Source organism: Coniosporium apollinis (genome assembly GCF_000281105.1).
Source record: "Coniosporium apollinis CBS 100218 chromosome Unknown supercont1.72, whole genome shotgun sequence".
Classification (NCBI taxonomy): domain Eukaryota; kingdom Fungi; phylum Ascomycota; class Dothideomycetes; genus Coniosporium; species Coniosporium apollinis.
The window spans coordinates 31404-53446 of NW_006913334.1; the positions used below are offsets into that span (position 1 = coordinate 31404).

A 22043-nucleotide genomic window follows, 5' to 3' on the forward strand; every position below is an offset into this window, starting at 1 on the left:
ACCGTACGCCCTACGTTAAGCTCGCAGTAAGCTAGCTTATTCTGGATTAGGTCACGCAGGGTCCTCGGTCCATCAGCAATCACTTCAACTACGAGTACCGACGGTGATGAGTACAGCTCGTTTCCTGGTATATCAAACAGGGTATAACAATTTTGGCAGACTTTTCCCGAAACCTGCGCTCAATATATTGCTGTCATGGCTGTACACAGAGCCTGGCAATCACCCACTGCCACATTGAGGAGTTTAAAGCGAACATCCCCGGCGATACGGTTTCAAGCTAGAGGTTCATCCGCAAGAATGTCCTCCCATTTTCGGGTGGTGCGGCATATCGTCAATTGTCAACATACGAGAGAATATCCTGCTGCAACCGCGAATGGAGACGATGATGTTCCAAAGCTTGCTGTCAAACAGTACATTCCCCTTGACAATCCTAGCCCTCAGCATGGCGATGTCACGATAATGGCGGCACACGCTAATGGATTCTCCAAGGTACGCTGGATCATATCGATTGAGTCTCAAAGAATATATCCTTACCAGCCTGGTAGGAGCTGTACGAACCTCTCTGGGACGAGATTCATGCGAGGTCTCGGCATCATGGTTTCCGTATTCGGGGCATATGGATTGCCGACATTTGGAACCAGGGCCAATCTGGCCTGCTTAATGAGAAAATCCTGGGCAACGACCGCAAGGCAATCCGCCTCGTTCTTTGAAGACGGCACTGACATGACACAGCCAGTTGGTTCGACCATTCGAGAGACTTGATGAACTTGATTAATCAGAAACAAGGCCTGATGCCACATCCTCTGGTGGGCATAGGTCACAGCATAGGTGGAACTCAGCTGTGTGGCGAACTACCTCCAGAGTGCGAGACGTTGACTGACTAGACGACCAGAACCCAGCTTTCTCTATTACACCCCCGCCTCCTTCGATCACTTGTCCTTCTTGACCCGGTCATACAAATACCCAACGGAAGCATCGCTCCTGCCATTCTCTCTACGCGTCGACGAGATATCTGGCCATCGAGGATAGCCGCGGCGGAAATTTTCAAAAAGAGCAAGTTCTATCAGAGCTGGGATCCGCGCGTTCTAGACCTTTGGATACAGAATGGCCTCCGAGAGGTACCAACAGAACTCTTCCCTGCCGAACAGAGAGCAGGTGGCGCAAAGGATGAGCGTGTCACTCTCATGACCTCGAAGCATCAGGAGCTTTTTACGTTTCTAAGGCCGACATATCGGGGAGATCCCACCGAAACATATGCCGATCTCGACCCTGCTCTGCAACAGGAATATCCCGGCTATCCGTTCTACCGTGCTGAGCCGGTCCAGGTATTCAGACGGCTTCGTGAACTTCGGCCAAGCGTATTGTACATCTTCGGAGGAAAATCAGAGCTGTCGCCTGCTAAAGAGCGTGAAGCAAAAATGGCCATTACAGGTGTAGGCGCCGGAGGAAGTGGTGGTGTCACTGCTGGACGGGTCAAGCAGGTTGTTCTGGATTGCGGCCATCTTGTGGCAACGGAAAGAGTGAAAGACTGCGCAGATCACACGGCCGAATTCCTTGCGCACGAATTACAGCGATGGAGGAGCGATATGGAGGCATTTCAACGGTACTGGAAACAGAAGCCTAGGGTAGAGCAAATCTCCACAGATGAAAGATGGGCGAGGGACGTCAAACCGCAGGGTTAGACTGACCGGATTATGGAGGATGTTGGGCGTGATTCTAAGTTGTGAATTTGCTACACTTAGTCCCTGGATATGTAGTGAGGCAGCAAGAGCTGCAGGACATTTTCGTGGATACACCTCAATTCAGACATGTAAAGAGCGCTCTAGATAGGGAAGACTTATTCATAAATGGCCGACATTATGCTGCATCTCTCGCCGCCGTATGATCAGGACACCCAGCCCGAGATCTGCCGGCGACAGAAGAACCAAGCAAACCACGTGATGTTTCAACTACCGTAACTCCCACCAACTGTCCAGATATGCAAAGTAGCGACATGTCGCATTAGTTCATTCCAGCACAGCCTGAGAAGCTGAACAACGTCTCGCAGCTCGCAAGTTTCGACGCGGACCAGTTCCGTGAGTTGTGTCACGCCCTCGTGCGGCTTCGCCGTTGCCAACTATGTGACTGATTCGAGAATCGTCGCAGTCGACCTTGCATCTGGTCCACTTTCCTTTGAGTGTGTACTTGATGCAGGATAACCCTCCCTTCAAGACCATTCTCAGCCGCTCCAGCACCACCACTCGTCCGGTCGAGCCCTGACCCTGTTGCAAGCATGCCATGATGGCAGTTTCATTGACGACGACCTCCCAAACTCCTATCCATCTTCCAATGCGCCTGCCTTATCCGGCTAGGCTCCTTTTTGGTTTCCCGCAGGACTCCAGGCCGGATTGACAGTATCACGCTTCAACGGGCCTGGGGATAATGACGGCCGAGGCGAATACAATTCCTTTAACCTGCAGTACTATTCGGAAGCCGTTAATGTCGGCCATGCGGAGGAAAGCTATGGTACTTTTCAACGTACTTCCTCGGCATCTGGCAATCCGAGTGAGGATGGCCAATCCGCGGGAGATATGGCACGGCAGACTATTTCAATGCCAAATCAGCGTGTTCAATCTTCTATTCCCAGACGACGAAGCAGATATGTGTTGCAGAGACCAGAGAACAGCATTATGCCAATTCTCATTCCAGAGTCACAACCTACTGCCCAAAGTTGGTCCGTATCTCCCCTTGATCCTATGCAAAGATGGCGAGATCCCCCTCCTGAGGACGAGCCAGCATCCATGTCCGCCATATATGGTGCGCTGAAGGACAGCTCTCTGGATCTCTCAGGTTGAAATGCAGCTGCGCAAGAAAGTAGCATATCCGATAGGGGATCCGGAAATCGTAGCTCATAGCGAAGTCTTTACCCGTTTTGTTCTTCTTGATTGTCTACGGCTGCACGGCTTGGGATTTCGTCTGCGTATTCGGGGCTGGGACTCTACAAGATGCGAGCTTAGGAACTGAGATGTGCAAGTTAGAGGAAACTGGTTGGAGCTGGAAAACGGGGGTTAGGAGTGCTGTTGGCAGCACCGGTGATGAGATAGAGAGGATTGTATGTATTGCGCCGGCCGAGGTCTGCATAATGTTATTGAGATTATCGTGTTGAACGTTCATATGATTCAGCCGGAAAATCCATCTAAAGCACAGTCGAGATACGAATCTGGGATGCTCTTCAGGAGCATAAAACCACAGACAGCCTCTATGCCCAGCAAGACGAAGCACCGTGATAAGCGGTGGACGACTTGCAAGCTCAACGCAGACAAGATTCTAGATTTGAGTAGAAGCTTGGAGTCAGAATGATGGAACGAAAACAAAACCAAAACCATATGCAACCAAACTTTTACGGAAACAAAGTTTATCTGGTACGTTTCCGGTTATGCGCTTTCCGCTTAGACATGCAGTCACATAAGAAAGCCAATTCCCATCAGAGTTTTGCTGCCGCGAAAGCTCATTTAGATTAAACTTACCCAGCCACGATCAGTGCATTTGTACTCAAGTTGCTCAAGCCTCGGCGTATACTAGCGTTGTCTGCGCTACTCCGGACGCCACGAAACCAGGAAGGCAAAATGGACCACTTCTTCCTGAAGAAGTTTTTTCTCGCGGTGTGCTACTTCGGCTTCGTAAACCTAATATTTGGAAGCCCAGACGAACGCGCTGAGATTAGCCGCCTATGGTCCAGGAGATCGTCCAGTTCAACAGTTGTGTTGGTACCCAGACGCCTTGAGAAGCACAAATGCCCGCACAGCGACACGCCGCTCGTCAAAGCCACCGTCCAAGAGACGAAAGCAGCGGAGGTCGTCCATGCCCTCTGAGAGGATATCGCCTATGTCCGGTACAAGCGGCGCCAGCTCCACCGCGTCAATGCCGCTAAGGATGGCCTGTACGAGCTACTATCGGACCTCGCGCCCGCGATCGCCGCCTCAGGGGGTCTGCGGATCGATGGCGGGACCTGGAAGGATTGGGAGAAGTTTGACAGAGTGTCATTCCAGTGCACAAAGCTCATCTCGGGCGCTGGTCTTGTGACTGCTGGATCTCTCTCTCGTTACGCTGAGAAGGGCAAGACCTCTCGTTTGAGTGCAGCGCAGGTCAATTTCCTTGTTGATTGGCTGAAGGACCGTATGGAGGCCTTGGAGGAGTTGGCACGTACGACGGCTCATAATGTGAAGAAGTGTGAGCGCCAAATGAAAGCAGTGTTCGGTGCCCAGACACCACGGACGCGCTCATTGGTGAAATGAAACCCGAAAGAAGGAGTCTTCCTCAAGTCTTGAATTTATTGTACTTGGTGACCTTGTTTACGGGATTCCTTAGCTATGGTTTTGTGTGGAGCCTTCAGTCGTTTTTTTCTCGATCACCGCCACTTGAGAACAGGGTTTCACTAGAGGCGGTGGAGCTTGACGCTGTGCTGACGACGTGGAAAGAGAAGTCGAGTTCGCCGACGAGGCTCTTGACCTGCCTGTATCTAGTTAGCCAAACAGACCTGTACATTGTAAGCTATCAAATTGTTCTATACTTCAGAATGTTATCAAGATCTCCGATGATGCAGCGAGTGGAGATTTGCAGGACCGCAAAAGCGGCGTAACCGGGCTCCGCATAGTGCCGAACGCTCAAGATGTCCTTGTCCATAGCTTCGAGGCGCGCCGAGAGTTGAAAAGGCTTTGGGGCTTTCAGGTAAGGAGGCAGGGGCTGCCCACTGCCTATGCTGTGTGAAAGCAAAGATAGAAGCGAGGTGATCTCATGCGATGTAAAGTTGGCGGAGCTGATGAGCTTTCTGAAGTCAGAGAGCCACACCGATTCAGACTCATCCTCCGGATTAGCGAACGTAGCAGAGGCGAAGGCAATGAGGGACATGTAGTTATGAACACTGCATCACGTTAGTGCACAGAACTCTCTTTGGCTCAAAGATATTTGGAGAGTTTCTGTATGGCGTCGTTCGGCTGTTGGGGTTGTTCTTGCACTTACTTCTGTATGCACTGAATGAGCGCGTCGTAGGTCTCTTTAGGAAACCTCCCTCCAATCTGAAGCTGCCATTTGGACATCGCAGATGCCTGTCGGAGCCCACTGAGAAGCATCGTCTGCTTGGTGAACACTTTGATTCGAGCTTTTTCTAGCCTTCGACCGGGACTAGTCTTGAGCAGCATATCGCCCTCATCGCCACGTATCCGACCCTGAACCGTCTCGTGAACAATAGAGTAATAATTTGCCAGCAGATACAACGAAGCGCCAAGGTTGCGCCGCAGCTCGGAGTTCTCGGAGACGGGGTACGGAAAGATCGTCCAGAAGAAAGCGACGGCCAAACCTCCGGCGACAGCAGCCAGTCTGTACGGTCCGAACAGATAGACTGGCAGATAGCCCTGGCCATTGGACGTTGCAGCAGCCGTGCCGATCTTGCGAACTTCCAGTTCGTAACCAATTATCAGCGTAGTCGTAACAACGCCAATCAGCGCGGCAATGATAAATCTCGGGTATTTAACCACGAAGTAAAAGCCCACCCCTGCGAACAACCAGAGTAAAACAAGGATACCAGCGATATTGCGATTGGGAATGTAGTAAATAAGAAAGGCGAAGAGCATAGCCACAACCGTCCCCAGCAGTCTGAGAGCAAAACTGAATATGCTGAAGCCAGCCGTGACGTTCATGCTAATAGCGACCATGAACAGGGACCACAAAAGGCGCTGCTGAATGAAGAACCTCTGAGTATCCGCAAGAAACGCAATAATACCGATCGACATGGTAGCGCAAGCAGCGCGGAATCCAAACACAGACTCATTGGAACGTAAAAACCTGGGCATCGTTCTCACACCGTTGCCAAACTTTTCGAACACATTCGTGGCAGGGAGATGTTCCGGATCCTTCCTGATTCGATATGCTTCACCAAGGTACAGCGTGTTGCCGGCTCCGTCAACGTCTGCCATGACGCGATCATCACCGTCGGAGGTGTCCTCTACCTTGTACGTGCTTTTCATCCACTTTTTCATTCGGATGAGGCCGGGCACAATGAGTCGTGTTTTCGACATCGTTCCATCAGCGACCTTCGCGTCGGCAAAACGCACCAATGCCAGAACGCTTTGGCTAATTGAGTAGAAAAGGAACTCCATCTGTAAGCCAGTATTGTCAGCGCTTGTGATCATGTATAGCGAACGTACAACGAGCACATGGGCCAATACAATCTCAGCCCCGAACATCAATCCTTCGGACAGGAATGAACGGAAGAAGAAACTCACATATAGAAGCAGGTACAGCTGCCGCTGATTGCGCGCATGTGTGCCCTCAGTCATTACTCTCTCCATTGAAGCAGTGCTGTACAGAGCGTCCGCAGGATGGTCGAAAAAGTCCGGTGCAAGCCTGATGCCCTTTCGTTCACACCACGTCTGCAGGACCATCTCCTTACCATGGTAGAACTCCTGGCTCTTGCGGTCCAGAAACTCTGCAAAACCCTTCCCTCCTGGTTGTGCATCCTCTCCCCTCGCCTCAATATCGTCAGCACCGGCGCCAAAACCGTCGTTGTCACTACTGCCGTTCTTCTTCTTAGGCAGCTTCTGTAACTTCAAGCAGAGCATCGCATGTAAGATGCCCTCGTCCAGTACCTGCGTAATTGAGGAGAATGGCTCGTGGACTGCCTTCATTATGTCGTTCCATTCCTGGATGGCGCGCTTCTGCTTTTCCTGTGGATCAGCATCACCCACCGCAGTTTCAGCCTTTCGATTCCAGTAATCCAACTCTCCGAGTCGCTCGAAGATGTCGATCACCGAGCTGAGCCCGACAGTCGGAAGCATAACTCTTCGTATCAGGCGGCTCAGCTCCTGTATTTCGTCCGGGCCGAGGTTCCCGAATGCAACTTCTCGTTTGGCAAACGGGAGGTCGCCGTTGAGCTTGCCGGATAGCTCACCGATGCCAGCTACAGCCTTCTTCACTGCTGCCGCCTGCGGAGTCTCCGTCCTCTTGCCCTTCTTCCCTGTCGACGCCGCCTCAGTGAATGCTTCTAAACCTTCCAGGCTTTGCAGATAGGCGACTTCTACCTTCCACACCTTACGCAAGGTCTGGAGATATCCAGTCATCTCTCTGAATACAACCTGCCGTGAGTTCATCGGGACAATCAGGAAGGACACCACGGCTGCGATCGCCAGTCCCGCAAGGAATGCCTCGAAAAGGTTTCGAGCAAAATTGATGCCTGCGGCCATGTTCGGGAATGTCGGTGCGTAAGTTGTCGCGGTGAACACAAAGATGCAGTATATGATGGCGGGAAACTGCAATTGCGGAAGCTTGGCACGGAGTGTGGTGACCATGTAAATCTGAGCGAACAGCCAGATAGCAGAGACAGCCGAGGCAGAAGAGTTGTACGCCGCTGTTGAAGTGCCTGGAGTCGGCACACCCATGCTGCTGGGCCCGCTACTAGCTTCTGTGTGCTGCCGGGCCGTGACCGCACAGTATACTACGAGGAGTTGAACGGCCGTAGACAAACAGATTGACAGGATATTTAGCAGGAGGGTCTGCACGAACTTGGCGCGCGGCATGATGCAGAAGCCGAGTACTGACACGATGGCAACGAGGTAGCCCAGGGTTCCGAAGTGGTTCGCGACTGCGTCCGCTTGACAACTGACATGAAGTCAGTACAATCCATTGATGCCACACAGGGGCCTTACAGTGCAAGGGCAACCACTGGGGGAATTCCGCCCCTAACGTACGTGCGTTAGCCAATGCTTTGTGCATATTCCATCTCGATAGACCTGCTTCGCCATGATCAGGCATGTGCCCTTGTCCAACCCAATCTTTGTCCATGTCTGCTTCAACTTTGAAGGCTGCTTTGCTTTCTCGGAGGAGGGCTTGCTGGCTCCATCTGTTGTGGATTCTTTTGGGGAAGCTTCGTGAGACTCCGCCGAGCTGGTCCGGTCTGGATTTGGGGCCATTGATATCTCTTCAGCGGACCCGTTGAGGCTCATGACAGGTCATCTGGATAATCACGCCGATCACTCGAGAGGAGATGTTGATGGAGAGTCTTGAACGATTGGAATTATGTATATGGAGACCGGCTCGTAAGCCGAGTAGATCGTAGTGCATTAGTTAAAGATTTGGATCCTTGGCGCATCCACAATATCGATGCCGCGATTGAGGGCTGACGTCAGATATAGTGCGATTATGAAGGGTCGGTTTGGTGCGAAGGATACCTCTGCATTCAGCTGCTTGAGGGGACCGTATATGGGTGACTAGAAATCCCAAGAAGACCACCGAGTACTCGAGGAGAGCAAAGGCACACGTCCACAATAGCATGAACCCTGCAAGGCAGCTTTGTGGGGTCCCGCAGATCACAAGGGCATCTCGATCACGTGTTACTGAGCACCTTCTGTTATGCTTATGCAAAAAAGTTCAGGACTTCGCAATTCCTCTGATCTCGAACCAGATCCAGCATGATGAAAACCAAAAAAATATATTCTCTCCGACGGGGAATCGAACCTAATTGAGAATCAGTAATTTGGATAACTCAATCGGATCATTTTAATACACACCCCGCTCTCCCGCGCAACTTGTAATCAGCGTTTGATGACAAGCGGAAATCATCACCACTAGACCATCGAAGACATGACCGGCGAGGCCGGTGATGGTGACGTCATGTTTGAACAATACAATAAATATCAACATGTTCGAATGCACTGGCCTGAGCTGTAAATCACACATGCCCCTGAAACGCGTGAAAATGAACAGAATGAACAGCGAACTCAAGTAAGGTAATCACTGAGGTTTGCGGAACCCTAGTCCGATCGATGGTTTACCGTGATGAGCTGCATTATTGGACGCATGAACAGGCGCTCTCAATCCACTCTATGATCCATACATGTATCACAAACCGACACTTTTCCAGAAAGAGAACACGACCTCCGCAACCTCTGCGCAGCAAGATTTGGTAGTCCGTTTCCCCCTGCTCACCTGGTCCCCAAAGCGTTATTCCCAAGAACAAGAGGTTTGGTAACAGGCCCGCTTCATCTCCATCCCTGCTGCAACCACCCCTTACCCCAAAGCCCTTCCCTTTCCCCATTGCTACCCCTTCCCATCCGGGCGAGCAGATCCGCCACCACACCATGCCATTTGTACCGCATGCCCATCGCTTCCCAGGAAATTCCGATTCCACCCGCTTTCCCTCGGCATATGCCTGCTCTCTTTAGCCCTTATTCCCCGCGTCTCCCAGACAACCGTTGGGTTCAATCCACGTAATGGAGACCGGAGAGGCTAGAGTGGTGTAGAGAGCAGGACACCCTTTGAATCGTAGCCCACACCCGCTTTCCAAATTCTACATCCCTTCAGTGACTCGAGGACCACATAACTGGGGTGTCAGCGCGGTTGTGCCCTCTATGTAGGCGCCCGTTCATAGGCATGGTCCCAAGAGAGGGTATTTTTACGGCTGCGTGGTGTTATGGGGAGGTGAGGGCATGCCGACGAGAACTCGCTCCTGGGCTCGCAGCATCTCCATGCGGCTAGAGTTTGAACAGGGAAGACGGACCGGTGGGTGCGGACGGGAACCGGGAGGATCGTATCACGAGATATGTTACTCTTTTAGAAGGTAAGATGCGAGAGAGAATCCGTTTGAGAGATGTGTAAGAGTGAGCCAGGAGCGAAACAAGACTAGAGCAAGGGAAGCCCTGAAACACTCATCTACGGTTTTTTTATGGGCTGGTACGACCAAGAGCTATAGGAATTGGCCATGCACTTGACGTGGCAACACGAGAAGAGACAGTATTGTTGAAGAACCCAAGTGTTTTAGTCTACAAACAACAGCTAAAGAAACTCATGATCGAGTGGGAGAACCAGTAAGTAAGCCAGGAGGGAGTCAGGCAGTCATGATCTCAGCGGAGCCACAACCACCACCATCCCCCCTCCATCGCACGGTCCATCCCCTCGATTTTCCTTCAGAACGCACACGACAGACAACCCCAACCTCCTCCACCACATTACCGATTAGAGAGAAAGAACAAAGAAAAACAGCGCGGAACGACAACATCATGTACTGAGAGGTTGCGCCTAGTGGTATCATAAAGAGGAAGTAAAGGCTTTCCAACCAAACAATCCCAGACCAGCTGCAATGCAAGGAGAAGGACTCCAACGGCGCGGTGTTGCTGACTCTGCTGCATCACCTCTAAACAGTGCCGGTCAGCACGGGGTTGTGCGTGCCGAGCGTGGTGTGCTGTGTTGGGGTGATGAGCTGGGGCTCAACGGCGCCGTTCATGCCGCCCTTGCCGAGGGAGTAATCGTTCGTGCCATCGAAGGCGCTGCTGACCTGGTTCGAGAACTGCGCAGTGCCATTGGTGCTACCATAGCCGGTGTTGGCGGTGTCGTAACCGCTGCTGCCGTAGCCAGTGCTGCCGGTATTGTCGTAGCCTTGACCACCGTAGCCCTGACTACCAGCCTTGCCGTAGTTGGTCTCATCGTCGGCATAGTCGCGAGCACCACTGCTGCCGCGGACACCACCCTCGGTGACATTGTGTGGTTTGCGTTGCACCTGGGAAACCTTCGGTAGGTTGGAGGTTGGGCCGGCCGAGCCGATGCTGAAGACAGGTGACTCCCATCTGTCACCCTTGCGGGCAAGATCCTTGTACTCGGTAGCCTTGGTAGAGATACCACCGGGCAGTTGGATATCCTTGAAGATGGAGTCGTGCTGTGTGACAGCCATGTTGACCTTCTTGTCGGCAGCGACCTCGTCCTTCTTCTGCTTGCCCTTCATGAACTCCTTCTGGGCAGCAGTGAGGTATCGCTGGTAAATGTTCTGGATGTTCTGCGGATCCGGGTTGCGCTTAGCCTCAGCCTCAGCCCGTTTGGCTTCTGAGTGGACCTTATACATGATGCCGTCAAGCTGGTTGATATTGTCCTTGATCTGCTTCTCAAGCACCTTCTGGATGGCAGGGCGAACAACCTTGAACAGGAGCGGCTTGAAGATGTTGAAGAGCAGCTTGTGGTTAGACTGCTTCATCTTGACGTTCAAGTTCTTGACGTCAACAGCAACCCGGTTGACCTTGAAGAAGTGAGTGCGATCGGTCGCATCAGCGTTCTCCATCTCGACCTTGAAGCTGAATCCTTGGCCACCCATAAAGATGTCACAGACACCCTTGTCAGTAACCGAAGGGAAGCCCTGCTTCTTACGGACATAGTAGCTGACATCTGCAAATGCTTAGCATGATTGTTTACGACACAAGCAGGAGAGTGGCATACCCTTCAAATCCATCTGAACACCGGAGACCGAGAGCATAACCTTGTTCTTGCTCTTGCTGGCAACCTTCTTGCGGCCCCAGCGCCAGTAGTTATCACTGCCAAACTCAACCACATTGGGCGCCAGGTTGTCACCCTCGATGACAAGATTCTCGACAACGGCATCAATCATGGGGTCAGAGTACTCGATACGCGGGATCGGAACGTAACGGATGTTCTCGAAGATGGCAGGCACAACCACATCCCTGAGGTCCTTGAGAAGGTGCGGCTTGAAGGTGGGCTTGCCGTTCTCGTCGTTGCCCAGATCCATGAACAGCTTGTTCATGGACTCGGCAAAGGCCTTGTTCTGGGAATCCTCATCGAACTGCTTCGCGAAGAACTTGATTTCATCGACAATGCGGTCGGTGTGGTTGCGATAGCGGTCACGGAGAAGGAAATGTCCCTGGTCGTAAATTTCGTTCCATTCCTCGGTAGCGGAATCTTGCATAATGTAGCCCTGTTCCTTTAGGCACTTGCGGACGTAGCGGTTGAGGTGCTTAAACCAGCCTTTGAGCTCAGGATCACGGTCAGCGTCGCGGTAGACCGCGTTGATCGAGTCGAACAAGTCATCCATGGAGGTGTAGTTGGCGAAGCGCTCAATCAGCGTCTTTAGATCAGTCAGTATTTGTCGATTATGGTTTTGAAACTCTAGAAAAATACCTTCAGGTCAGCCTCTGCGGTCTTCAAGCTATCATCAGCGTGAGCACCTTTCACCGCCCCAGTACCCTGCTGAGCCATGCTCTTCGTGTGGCCAGTGTACTCCTCGGCGAGGCGAAGTAGAGTATCAACGGCGCGGAGGTCTAGCTAAAGTCAGTAAAGGACTAGAATCCAGCGACGCTTGTTCACTCACAATCCTCATGGCCTTGAATCTCGACGACCATCTTTTTCAGGCGATACACAGCCTGCTTGCGACGCTCCTCAGGCAACTTCTCTTTGAGGTAGTTGCGCGTCTTCTCGTTGTAGTGGCGGGTCTTCTCCTTGGTCTCTTGCGGAACGTTCTGATCCATCTTGCTCTTGAGGTTGTCGACACCAGATTTGATGCCCTTCTGAGCGTCCATGCCGGAGTTTGTTCCTTGGCGTTGATCGTGGGCGGCAACATTAGCAGCATCGGCAGGGTCGCGGGAACCGGATGGGTGAGCAGCCTGCGTTGCATCGCCAAGGGCCTCTTGCATGTCACCTCGGCTGAACGGCTTCTGCTGGTTGAACTTGCTCTTGGCCTGCTGCCTCAGCTTGTCCCTCGACATGTCGGGAACGTCGTGCCACTCGTTGTCGTCTGCAGGACGGTCGATTTGATTGAGCTCGTCCTCAGACGGTTGTACACGCTGGGCCGCGTTCTGTGCCGCGTCGCCAGCCATGTCGCGGATGAGGATGGAAGCATCGTTCACTGTTCATCAATTAGCTCGAAGTCTGACCAGTCAGGACAGCACACTCACAAAGCTTCCTGAATTGGCCGTTGGAGAGGATAAGCGTTCCCAGTGTTCGCAGGCCGTCCAAGGCCTCGTTGCCATGCTGCTGCGCGGTACCCCTGTCGATTGGTGCCCCGGGCTTCTGCGCGTTGCCACCGCTCATGTGCTGCGTCTGCCAGATGAAGTCTTGTAATAGATTGCCATCGTTCTTTGTGAGCAGGAGGATCTTGGCCTGTTCGATGGCATCGCGTAGGTCGCCGACGAGCTTCTGACCTTCGGGTGAGAGCTTCTTCGATGGCGAGGAAAGTCCGCGGGACGCGAGGGCGCTGTTGATCGCGACATCGATTTGTTTGTTCTTTCAACATGTTAGCGATAATAAGACGCGCTTGGGAAGTCCTGAGTAGACTCACTGATGGGATCTTGCCGTTCGAGAACGCTGCGCAAACGACGTGTCAGCTTGTACAGGTCGCGTAGCAACGGCAACCAACGCAGGCATCACGACTCAATGCCGGACGAGCGTTGGAGAATGCCACTCACCAGTGAAGATGCCATAGAGCTGCAGCTTGTTGTTGATGTCGCGCTCTTTCACCTTTGTGTCGGTCGGCCTGTTGACAGCGGTGGACGTCATGATGATGGGTTGATAAGCGGTATTAGAAAAGCGTGTATTGAAGCGGTACTGATTAGTTTGATGCCAGTGGAAGCTAGATTGGGTATCTCAAGATGCAGAAACGGAATACGGATATCGCTGATGGATGGAGTTGTGATGGTGGTAGGGGAAGTGAAGGCGAGGGGAGGAGGTTTTATTGGGGAAGGCAGGGCTGGGCTGGCGCAAGCGAAGGGAGCTTGGGTCGTTGCTGGTGAGAGGAGAGGAGAGAGCCGAGAGCCAACCTTGGAAGGGCCCACGTCATAACAGCCATTTCACGTTCACGTTAGGTTGCCAAGGGGCTGGCTTCTCCGGCGCTTGGTTTGATTGCTCGATGGCAACAACTGCCGGCCATGTGCTCCATCGCAACACCGCGCTTTCTTTCTCTCCACCTGCAGCGCCAGCAGCATCTCATCTCCAGGAGCCTGCGCATCGAGCTTGCCTCTCCATTTGCCTGTCGCTGAGACTCTCCTCTCCCCTCCTTGAGTTCTGCTTGGGCGTGGCGCGAGCGCAAAGCAGGGGCGGGTCGCCGTCGCGAAACACATCCGGCATAGTCCGCGAAATTACAGTATCCCCAGATGCACGTCATAGCGTCTTGGCCACCAAAATGCGATGGCTGGCAGCGGTTCCAGCCACAGTTCGCATCGCGTCGCCGCACATGAATGGCACGCCTAGAGATGGCGTTAATCTATTGAGGACTGGGGTCCTCGTCTCAGCAGCCTGTCAAGCCGGCAGCTGCTCCAAATGGCGACGGCTAACATCTGCTGGGCCGCGGCTGCATCCTCAACGCGGGAAGGCCGCGTTCAAGCCACTTCTACCGGTTCGCGCCAGAAATCAACACTCTCGTTCGAGTAAAGCGCAAATTTCACGAGGAGTGGCGTAGGCACCGTAGGTTGCGTCATGGAATCATGGGTTGGCAAAGGTCGGATGACGGGGCATCGTGGCCTTCATCCGTGGATGCCTCATGAGGGGAAGCCGAGAGAGTTTCTGGCATGTCGAGTGTCAGCTGATGCGCCGGGTGTCCAACGCTCAGGATCGGCTGGCGTCGATGGGATCTGCTCTGACACGCGGCCAAGAATCGCTCGAGACGGCCGAACCGCGCGTCATGGCCGGGGGAAAGCGCGCCTTTGGTGGAGGTAAGAATCGCGGCGCCCAGAAGAATTGTCGTTCTGTGGAGAGGCGCCTCCGAGGACGTTGCAATGAGTGATGAGCCTGAAATTTAAGGCATGTTCTTTCGCACTCGTCTCCTGGTAATTACCAAATCATCCATCATCGTGATCTCTGACTGTCTCAGCTTCGTTCTTCGGCGGGAAACCATGATTTTCAAATGTTTCAACAATGGTCAATAAAAAGCCAAAAAACATACAGCAGTAGGTATTCGCTAGTGGTCACCCACCTAACTACTAACCTACCGATTCAAGGCTTAAGTGCTGGAGAGCGGACGGGATCCACTATTCTCTTTGATCTATGGCCGTATGTGACGGTTGAGACGAGACTAAATCTCTGATATCTGCAGTTGTTTTCCCGTCCTATGTTCAAGCGCGGCGTTCTACCTACAGCTCCAGTTTTAATCAAGATTGCAGCTTTTAGGGTCTAAGAAGCAGGAACTAAACATCCGAGGACCTTTCATGGTCAAGTATTACACGGGTACTCGCCCTCATCATGCTCTGTTGAAGTCGTGGCGATGGCCTTTCCTTCAGCGCAAGAACGGAGGAGCAGTGGATCTCAAGATCCTTTCTCGCACCATTATCAAACGATCCAAGCACTACCCGAATTGCCTGTTGTAGAGAACCGTTCTGACAGGGCATGCGTGATTGATGTGTGCGCGCCCTCAGCCTCACTATCGTCCAGCAGCACGAGTTAGTACCCAGAGCATTGAGAGGAGCTGAAGCAGAGGAGGTAAGGCATGTCGTGTTTCTCTTTAACAAAGCGACGTGTTCTTGAAACGTAGTCTTCTTTGAAGCAAAGTATCTTCTATGTGGTCCTTCTTCTATCATTACCATTAATCACTGCCGCCAACCCCTCGTACTACGGAAAAAGAGCAGCAGCAGCAGCAGCAGCCGCCTCCACGCGCATCGAAATCAACCTTACCCAGAACAACACCCCTACCTTCCACTACTTCCCCATAGTTAAAAACAACCTGTCCCCCACATCCCCCAACCCCGGCCTCAACATCCCCTTATCTGTCAACTCCTCGTCCACACCCCCAACCCAGATCTCAACCCCTTCTTGCCACTCCCCCGCCGCCTTCTTGAGCCCGCCATCGCTGCCAATGACGCACAACATCACGATGCGGCCGACGCCCCAGTCCTTCAGCGTGTCGATGGCCGCGCAGGCGGTTGCGCCGGTCGCGATTACCGGATCGACTATTATGGCGAGGGAGGGCGGGGTCGAGGTTGAGGGTTCGGAGGGATCGGGGGTTGTGGTTGGGGGTGGGCGGTGGTAGGGGAGGTTGTTATAGTATTCGCTGAGGCGGGGAGGGGCAGGGTTAGCGGGAGCTTATTTGACGGTGGAGGAGTTGGAGGAAGGGGAATGTGGAGGAGAAGAAGAAGGGCAGGGGAAGAGCAGGAGAGAAGAGGAACGTACACAGGCTGTAGGGTGGTCTTCTCGCGGTAGAGGCCCAAATGGTGGACGGGGATTGGGTCGGGCAGGACGGAGAGCACGGCGTCGGTCATGCTGAGGCCGGAGCGCAGGATCGGCACGAGGCTGATGTGGGAGGGCGATATGGTGGTTGTGTCATATTCGAATCCTAGCGGGGATTTGTCCTGTGTAGAGAGAGGTTAGCTGGACTACACTCGATATGGTGCTGGTACATGAGGCTGAACCGAGCTGGCTGGGAGGCAATAGAGGGTCTGCGCTTACTTTGCCGGCCTGCTGAGGCTGCAGGGCCACAGCCAGAGCTTCGCAGCTCAGAATGGTTGCGATCTCATGGATCAGCGACTTTGTCTCCCGCGCGTTGGTGGCCTGCGAGCGCAGCTGGGAGAGCTTAGCTTGGAGGCATGGATGAGATGAGACGTGCACATTAGAGGGCAAGGAGGATGAGGCCATTGTCCCTGGCGATCTAGGTGAGTTGGAGGCGTGAGCAGTGGGTCGCGCAAGCTCTGATGAATACGTCTGTCACATGTCTGTTTGCGCCGGTCTTTGTCTGTTGATAGCTGCAGCGCCCACACCCACCAGATGCCAGACCCGCTGCAGGCACAAGGCACGTTTGCTTGGCCGGGATGGCCCGTCGGGATCTTCAAACCTTCCCGGACTCTGAGCCCGTCAGCCCCGTATCACCCGTCTGGTCGACCCCTTTAAGCTTCGGCCATGACGAAATCAGGCGGAATGGGACTCTGGAGCTTCCACGCGCTGGAGGCTGCTGCCAGCATGCCAGTCTGCCGTCCTCACATGAAGATCGGACAGCAGATGCGCTCGTTCAGGCGCTCGGGTACCTGCAGCAATCCCTTGCCCACCCGCCGACTGCCGGGATACCGTGATGGATAGCCGCTACGACCGGTCGGTAAAGAGACAGCAGGCGCATCGTACCGAGCAAGCAAGCCCGGCAAGGTCTTTCGAGGTGGACTTAGAGGGGCGTCTGCCTCAGCTGGTGCTGGATCCGAGTACAGGTGAGTACTCGAGGCCGGATAGCCACGAGGGCCCGAGCGAGCTCACTGCGCCGCCGCTCAAGAGTTCTTCTCAAGCACCCTTACACCACCATAAGAGCCCAGAGGCCGAGCGGCGTGCAAAAGGAAAGAGCGACAAGAGCGAGCGAAGCAAGACAACTCCGAAGTCGCCCAGGCAGAAGACGAGGGATACCGCAGAGGACAACGAAGCATGGCTGGCGCGACGACATCATGGCAGACCTCTGCTGGGAGACCACGAGATGCGGCAGATGCTGGGTCGTGATGGCAGCCGTCCTGACGAGCAAGACGTCGTAAGCGTGGCTAGAGACAGATCCCAATATGGTCCTCAAAGGAGTCGGCAAGACGGGACAGGCCGTCCGCCGACCAGCAAGAGCGCGCGAGGCGCCACCAGAGGTCCAGCAGGCGGTACAGAAGTGCAGGCACTTTCAGATATGGCTACACCGCTGCCTATTCCTAAATCAGACGCTCACAAAATTCGAGAAGAAGAGCACTTGGAACCGCTGTCATCACAAGCGGCGCCAGGGGCAATCAATCTGCCGTCTCCGCCGTACCGAGTCTCACGATTCGAAACGCAGCTCAACACTGCATCCTACCTCATACTCTTCTCGATTTTGGGTACCCTGGCCAGGCTCGGTATCCAGTGGCTAACCTTCTACCCCGGCGCCCCGGCCGTAACGCCTGTACTCTGGGCCAATTTCGCCGGCAGCCTCTTCCTCGGCTTCCTATCCGAGGACCAGCGCCTCTTCCGCTCCCGACGGCGCAGGTCGTCAAAGCGGACCCATCGCTCGACGGCCAACCCCACCGCTACTGCCCGCGAAGATGAAGCCGCCTCGCGCTCAGCCCACTTAAAAGCCAAGAAAACCATCCCCCTCTACATCGGCCTCGCGACTGGCTTCTGCGGTTCCCTCACCTCCTTCAGCACCTTCATGCGTGACGCCTTTCTCGTGCTGTCCAACGATCTGCCCGTACCTCCCAGCACCTCCACCACCGCAGCCGGAACGCCCTTATCTCTCAGCACCGCATCCCGCCACGCCGGCCACTCCGTCCTCGCCGTCCTCGCGGTCATCATCCTCACGGTATCTCTCAGCCTCAGCGCCCTAGAACTCGGCGCCCACCTGGCCGCGGCACTAGACCCCTACACACCCTCCCTGTCCCCCCTCCTCACCAGCACCCTCCTCAACCGCGTCCTCGCCGTCCTCGCCTGGCTCGCCTGGCTCAGCGCCCTCCTCCTCTCCATCTTCCCGCCCTCGGACGCCTGGCGCGGACAAGCGCTCTTCGCTTCAGTGCTCGCGCCGGCGGGCTGTCTGCTGCGCTACCTCGCCTCCCTCAAGCTGAACAGCCTCGTCAAGGCCTTCCCCTTCAGCACCTTCGCCGTCAACATCTTCGGTACGGCTGTGCTGGGCATGGCGTGGGACCTGCAGCACGTGCGTCTCGCGAACGGGGTCGTGGGCGGCGGGAGGGTCGGGTGTCAAGTTCTGCAGGGGGTGCAGGATGGATTCTGTGGGGCGCTGACGACGGTGAGTACGTGGGTTGCGGAGCTGGAGGGGTTGGGCAAGAAAGGGAGGATGAGGAGGGCGTGGGCGTATGGGGTTGTGAGTGTGGCGGGTGGGTTGGGGCTGTTAGTTGTTATTATGGGGAGTGTGCGGTGGACGGTTGGATTTAGTGGTGTGGTGTGTGAGACTAGTCAGAGGACTTTTGGCGTGGGTTGATTGAGTGGCGGATTCATCGCTCGATATTTATGCTCGTGTTTTTGGGTCTGCTGGACGATTGACGTGGTTGTCGGTCTACCGATTGCGGGTCAAGATAGTCTAGGCGTACCGCAGCGAGGATTTTCACTTCCCGTCGCGCAGGATGGACAGATTCAGAGTTAGTCTGTTCGGCATGGCCTCGATCTGTCCGCAGGCCCGACTCCTTTGTGCTAGCGTACTGAGCTGCTCAGCTCTGTAGGGTGAGGCTAGACGACAGTCAGAGCAGTAGCAGCGTGGAGTCCGTCTGGAAGTTACTGCAATAGAGTCATATGCCAAAATCGTATCGCCATAGTCCTGTCCTCCCTCAAGGTCCGTTTCAGAAGCCCAGAAACCAGTAAAACATAGACCTGATACAAGCCCCTACCCTCTGCCCGCGCATATAACTCCTCGCTCAAGACGCACAGGGAATTTCCACATTAACCCAGCAACACCGAAACGAACACACCCTCAGCCCATAATCTGCCCCATACCCAGCACCATCATCACCCTACCCCGGCCTCCCAAGCCTCCACTCACTGAATCCAACCTCCCCCGGCATCTCCCTCCCATCCTTGAGCCTGAGTCTCGGAAACGCGTCATCCGCCCACACATACCGCAACCCCCTCCCGGGACTCGCGCCATGCATCTGGGGGTCCGTAAACGGCAGCGGCTGCTGCTCCGGTGGAGGATTTGTAGCTTCATCTGTACGAGTTGGTAAGCCTAGGAACCAGCGGGCGGAGTTGGTGAGCCAGGATAACGCACTGGCGATGGGGCCCTGGGGCTGTGAGGATGAAGATGAAGATTCTGCTTCTTCGTCCACGGCGGTGGTCGGATCCGGCACGATGCATGACTTGCGGACTCTGCCTGCGAGTCCCTCGTTGACGAGAACCAGCGCGCCGCTGTGCCAGCCCGCGGCGGCGACATTCAGCACAAAGTAAGCCCCTAGCCCGTCATCCTCCTCCCCCTCCCCGCCCTCAAGAATCCCAGGCCGCCTATCCCAGTCCCTCCCCTCCTGCTCAAACCACTCACTAACCTCCCCCTGCACAACCGGATCATTAACCGTCAACCTCAGCCTTTCCTTCGCCTCATCCGGATCACGCCCACCGGACGCCATGAAGCGAATCCACTGCCTCTTCTCCGGCTCAAACCACACCCTGCGGCCCGTCTCATACGCCTGGGGTAGGAGCTGCCCATCGCGCATACGGCCCACATATCTGATCCCGCGCAGGCGGCCCTCAGGGTCGCCGTCGCCGCCCAGCCCCAGCGCGCCGGAGGACTGCGGCTCTGTGCCGTACGAGGTGATGTGACCGTCGGCGTGAAGGGCGTGGAAGTGGTGGTCGCCGAAGGCGAGGGTGGTGACGCCCGTGTTTTGGAGCGCGGGGTGGCGCTTGATGCGTTCGGCAAGGGTCGGGGGAGAGAGGGCGCCAGGGGCTGGGTAAAGGTCATCAAGACAGTCGTGGTCGGCGAGGAGGACGGAGCCGTCGCGCTTAAAGACGGCGAAGGAGCGGAAGGCGCCTTGGATGTCGGTTGCGGAGGGGGTTGGGTCAGTGGGGGAGGTTACGTGGAGGTCGCGGAGCTCGACGGGGAGCCGGATGAGGCCGCTGCCATTGTGGAAGTGCATCTTGGCTGCGAAGACCTTCCCGATGTCTGTCACAAAGACTACGAAGCTCTCGAGGATAATGTAGTTGGTGACTTCCCCGACTGCTTCTCCGATCAATCTTGTTTGGTGATCGGGCTCTCGTGAGAGCCCTTTGGGCCGTTGATAGAAGGTGTTTGGCACGACGGCCGTCTCGATCACGAGCATGGTGTCAAGTTCCTGCGCTTGTTGGTCTCGGCCTCGTCGAACGGGGTCCCAGACTACTACTCCAGTCCCGTTGACGTAGGCTGAGCTCGTGTTCCATCCGGCAACAACCTTGCGGACGTTCGAGCGTGATGACCCAGACGTCGAGTTTTCGGTGAAGTCGACGTGTAGAGTCTTGACTTGAAGCGCAGGTTGAGTCTTGTCGTACCACGACCATATCCGGCCGCTGTCTGAAAGCCCAAGGATATGTGAGCGGCCTGAAGAGAACTGGCGTATAGCAGTCGCCGGCTCATCGCGCTCCCCTGCCTTCGGGTATCCTGGGGGAAATTCCAGGACGGTGGGAGGCAGCACAGGGTTCTGGCGAGTTGGGCTCATGCCGTCGATGGTTCCAAACGTGAACAGGGTGCCTTTCGAATTGAGTATAGTGGTCGACCATCCACCACATTGCAGATCAGCAATGACCCCCATGTCCCTACAGCTCGTAACTTCTACCGGCCACGTTGACACTGAGAACCCCAGCCTACGGCGTGCAGCTGGCCGACGACCGACAGGATTTGCACCTGCTGCGGTCCCACGATCGTCGTCGTCATGGCCTAAGCATAGGTGGCCGTTGCTGCCCCAGGTGAACACACGGCTCTGCGTGAGAATGCGCTTGTAAAGCCGCTGCCATCGCTCTCCGTCGCTCTCGACCGCCGGTCGATTCGGTACGCGGAAGTTCGTTCTCGTCGTGTGTCTCCAGTATGCAGCGTCCAGGCGGATATTCTGCTGGAAGCCTCTACATGTTGCGCACAGTGCGAGGAAGCTTCTTGCGTCTAGGTAGGGGAATACGAGGGCGAGGACGTCGAAGGGTAAGTCCGTCAGAGAGGTTTTGCGTTCTTTTGGCTCTGAGGGCTGGGTGGCCATGGCGCTGAATTGGTGCCTGGCGAAGCGTGAAGGTGATGCTACGGATTGATGTGGAGGGTGTGGTGGTGTTTGTGGGTGCAGTAGGCAGCTGCGGTTTACAGTGTCACATGCGAGCTCTTGCTCGGACGACGAGCAGGCGCGATGTTGGTGATCTTGGCGAAGTAGGTTAGGGACGGTCACAAACACAGGATCGTCTTCGAACGAGCATAAAGGTGCAATCTCAGCATATAAATTGTGGTGCTATGGTATTGCAGCAAGAGCATCTGGAGGTTTCAGGATATTCCAAGATCCTAATGTTGACCTCCGCCTGGAAAGCACGGACCTGCCAGAGTGACATCAAACAGCCCCACTGGAGCACTCTTACCTAGGCAGCTAAAACACCATTCTCTACTGTCATGTTAGCGGCTAGTACCTTTGTATTCCACGGCTGCACTGCCCTTGCGCATCAACAGTCCACAGTCAAGTGATTACTGTCGTGGTTTTAGTCTTTTAGAAAATCGAGCTGCCAAATCAGATATTATGTGCACAGAGCCCCTGTGTTTCTTGTGTCAAATCGAAGCCTTATATGAGCCTTCGGCTTCGGATGCCACCAACGTCTTGCGAGATGCACAAGTCTGAGCCAAGGATAAGGGCCGTCCGGGACCGAGATTGTGGATAATTTGCACCGGC

General features: G+C 54.7%; 7 protein-coding genes and 2 non-coding genes across 9 annotated transcripts; 3 read left to right on the top strand and 6 right to left on the bottom strand.

The window, feature by feature from the left end:
• Window positions 1–297: 297 nt before the first annotated feature.
• W97_08980 (uncharacterized protein) lies at window positions 298–1682 on the top strand (the record flags this gene model as incomplete). The annotated part of the gene is made up of 3 exons (XM_007786847.1): window positions 298–489; window positions 546–701; window positions 900–1682. The coding sequence occupies 3 exons, from the start codon at window positions 298–300 to the stop codon at window positions 1680–1682; spliced, it is 1131 nt and encodes a 376-aa protein (XP_007785037.1).
• A 1923-nt stretch (window positions 1683–3605) lies between these two features.
• On the top strand, window positions 3606–4274 carry W97_08981 (uncharacterized protein; the record flags this gene model as incomplete). Its single annotated transcript, XM_007786848.1, has 2 exons — window positions 3606–3836; window positions 3888–4274. The coding sequence occupies 2 exons, from the start codon at window positions 3606–3608 to the stop codon at window positions 4272–4274; spliced, it is 618 nt and encodes a 205-aa protein (XP_007785038.1).
• A 94-nt stretch (window positions 4275–4368) lies between these two features.
• W97_08982 (uncharacterized protein) lies at window positions 4369–7976 on the bottom strand (the record flags this gene model as incomplete). The annotated part of the gene is made up of 6 exons (XM_007786849.1): window positions 4369–4492; window positions 4550–4900; window positions 4999–6134; window positions 6261–7632; window positions 7680–7712; window positions 7801–7976. 6 exons carry the CDS (start codon window positions 7974–7976, stop codon window positions 4369–4371), a joined length of 3192 nt encoding a protein of 1063 aa, XP_007785039.1.
• A 490-nt stretch (window positions 7977–8466) lies between these two features.
• Window positions 8467–8612, bottom strand: W97_08983. Its single transcript has one exon. It is a non-coding gene; the product is annotated as a tRNA-Asp (tRNA).
• A 1550-nt stretch (window positions 8613–10162) lies between these two features.
• Window positions 10163–13302, bottom strand: W97_08984 (uncharacterized protein; the record flags this gene model as incomplete). The annotated part of the gene is made up of 8 exons (XM_007786850.1): window positions 10163–11181; window positions 11233–11875; window positions 11929–12068; window positions 12119–12314; window positions 12366–12652; window positions 12702–13029; window positions 13085–13110; window positions 13212–13302. The coding sequence occupies 8 exons, from the start codon at window positions 13300–13302 to the stop codon at window positions 10163–10165; spliced, it is 2730 nt and encodes a 909-aa protein (XP_007785040.1).
• Window positions 13303–14676: 1374 nt separating this feature from the next.
• W97_08985 lies at window positions 14677–14792 on the bottom strand. Its single transcript, XR_552289.1, has one exon. It is a non-coding gene; the product is annotated as a 5S ribosomal RNA (ribosomal RNA).
• A 640-nt stretch (window positions 14793–15432) lies between these two features.
• Window positions 15433–16365, bottom strand: W97_08986 (uncharacterized protein; the record flags this gene model as incomplete). The annotated part of the gene is made up of 3 exons (XM_007786851.1): window positions 15433–15784; window positions 15904–16082; window positions 16180–16365. 3 exons carry the CDS (start codon window positions 16363–16365, stop codon window positions 15433–15435), a joined length of 717 nt encoding a protein of 238 aa, XP_007785041.1.
• Window positions 16366–16795: 430 nt separating this feature from the next.
• On the top strand, window positions 16796–18652 carry W97_08987 (uncharacterized protein; the record flags this gene model as incomplete). The annotated part of the gene is made up of 1 exon (XM_007786852.1): window positions 16796–18652. The coding sequence occupies one exon, from the start codon at window positions 16796–16798 to the stop codon at window positions 18650–18652; it is 1857 nt and encodes a 618-aa protein (XP_007785042.1).
• Window positions 18653–19178: 526 nt separating this feature from the next.
• Window positions 19179–21374, bottom strand: W97_08988 (uncharacterized protein; the record flags this gene model as incomplete). Its single annotated transcript, XM_007786853.1, has 1 exon — window positions 19179–21374. The coding sequence occupies one exon, from the start codon at window positions 21372–21374 to the stop codon at window positions 19179–19181; it is 2196 nt and encodes a 731-aa protein (XP_007785043.1).
• Window positions 21375–22043: the final 669 nt, after the last annotated feature.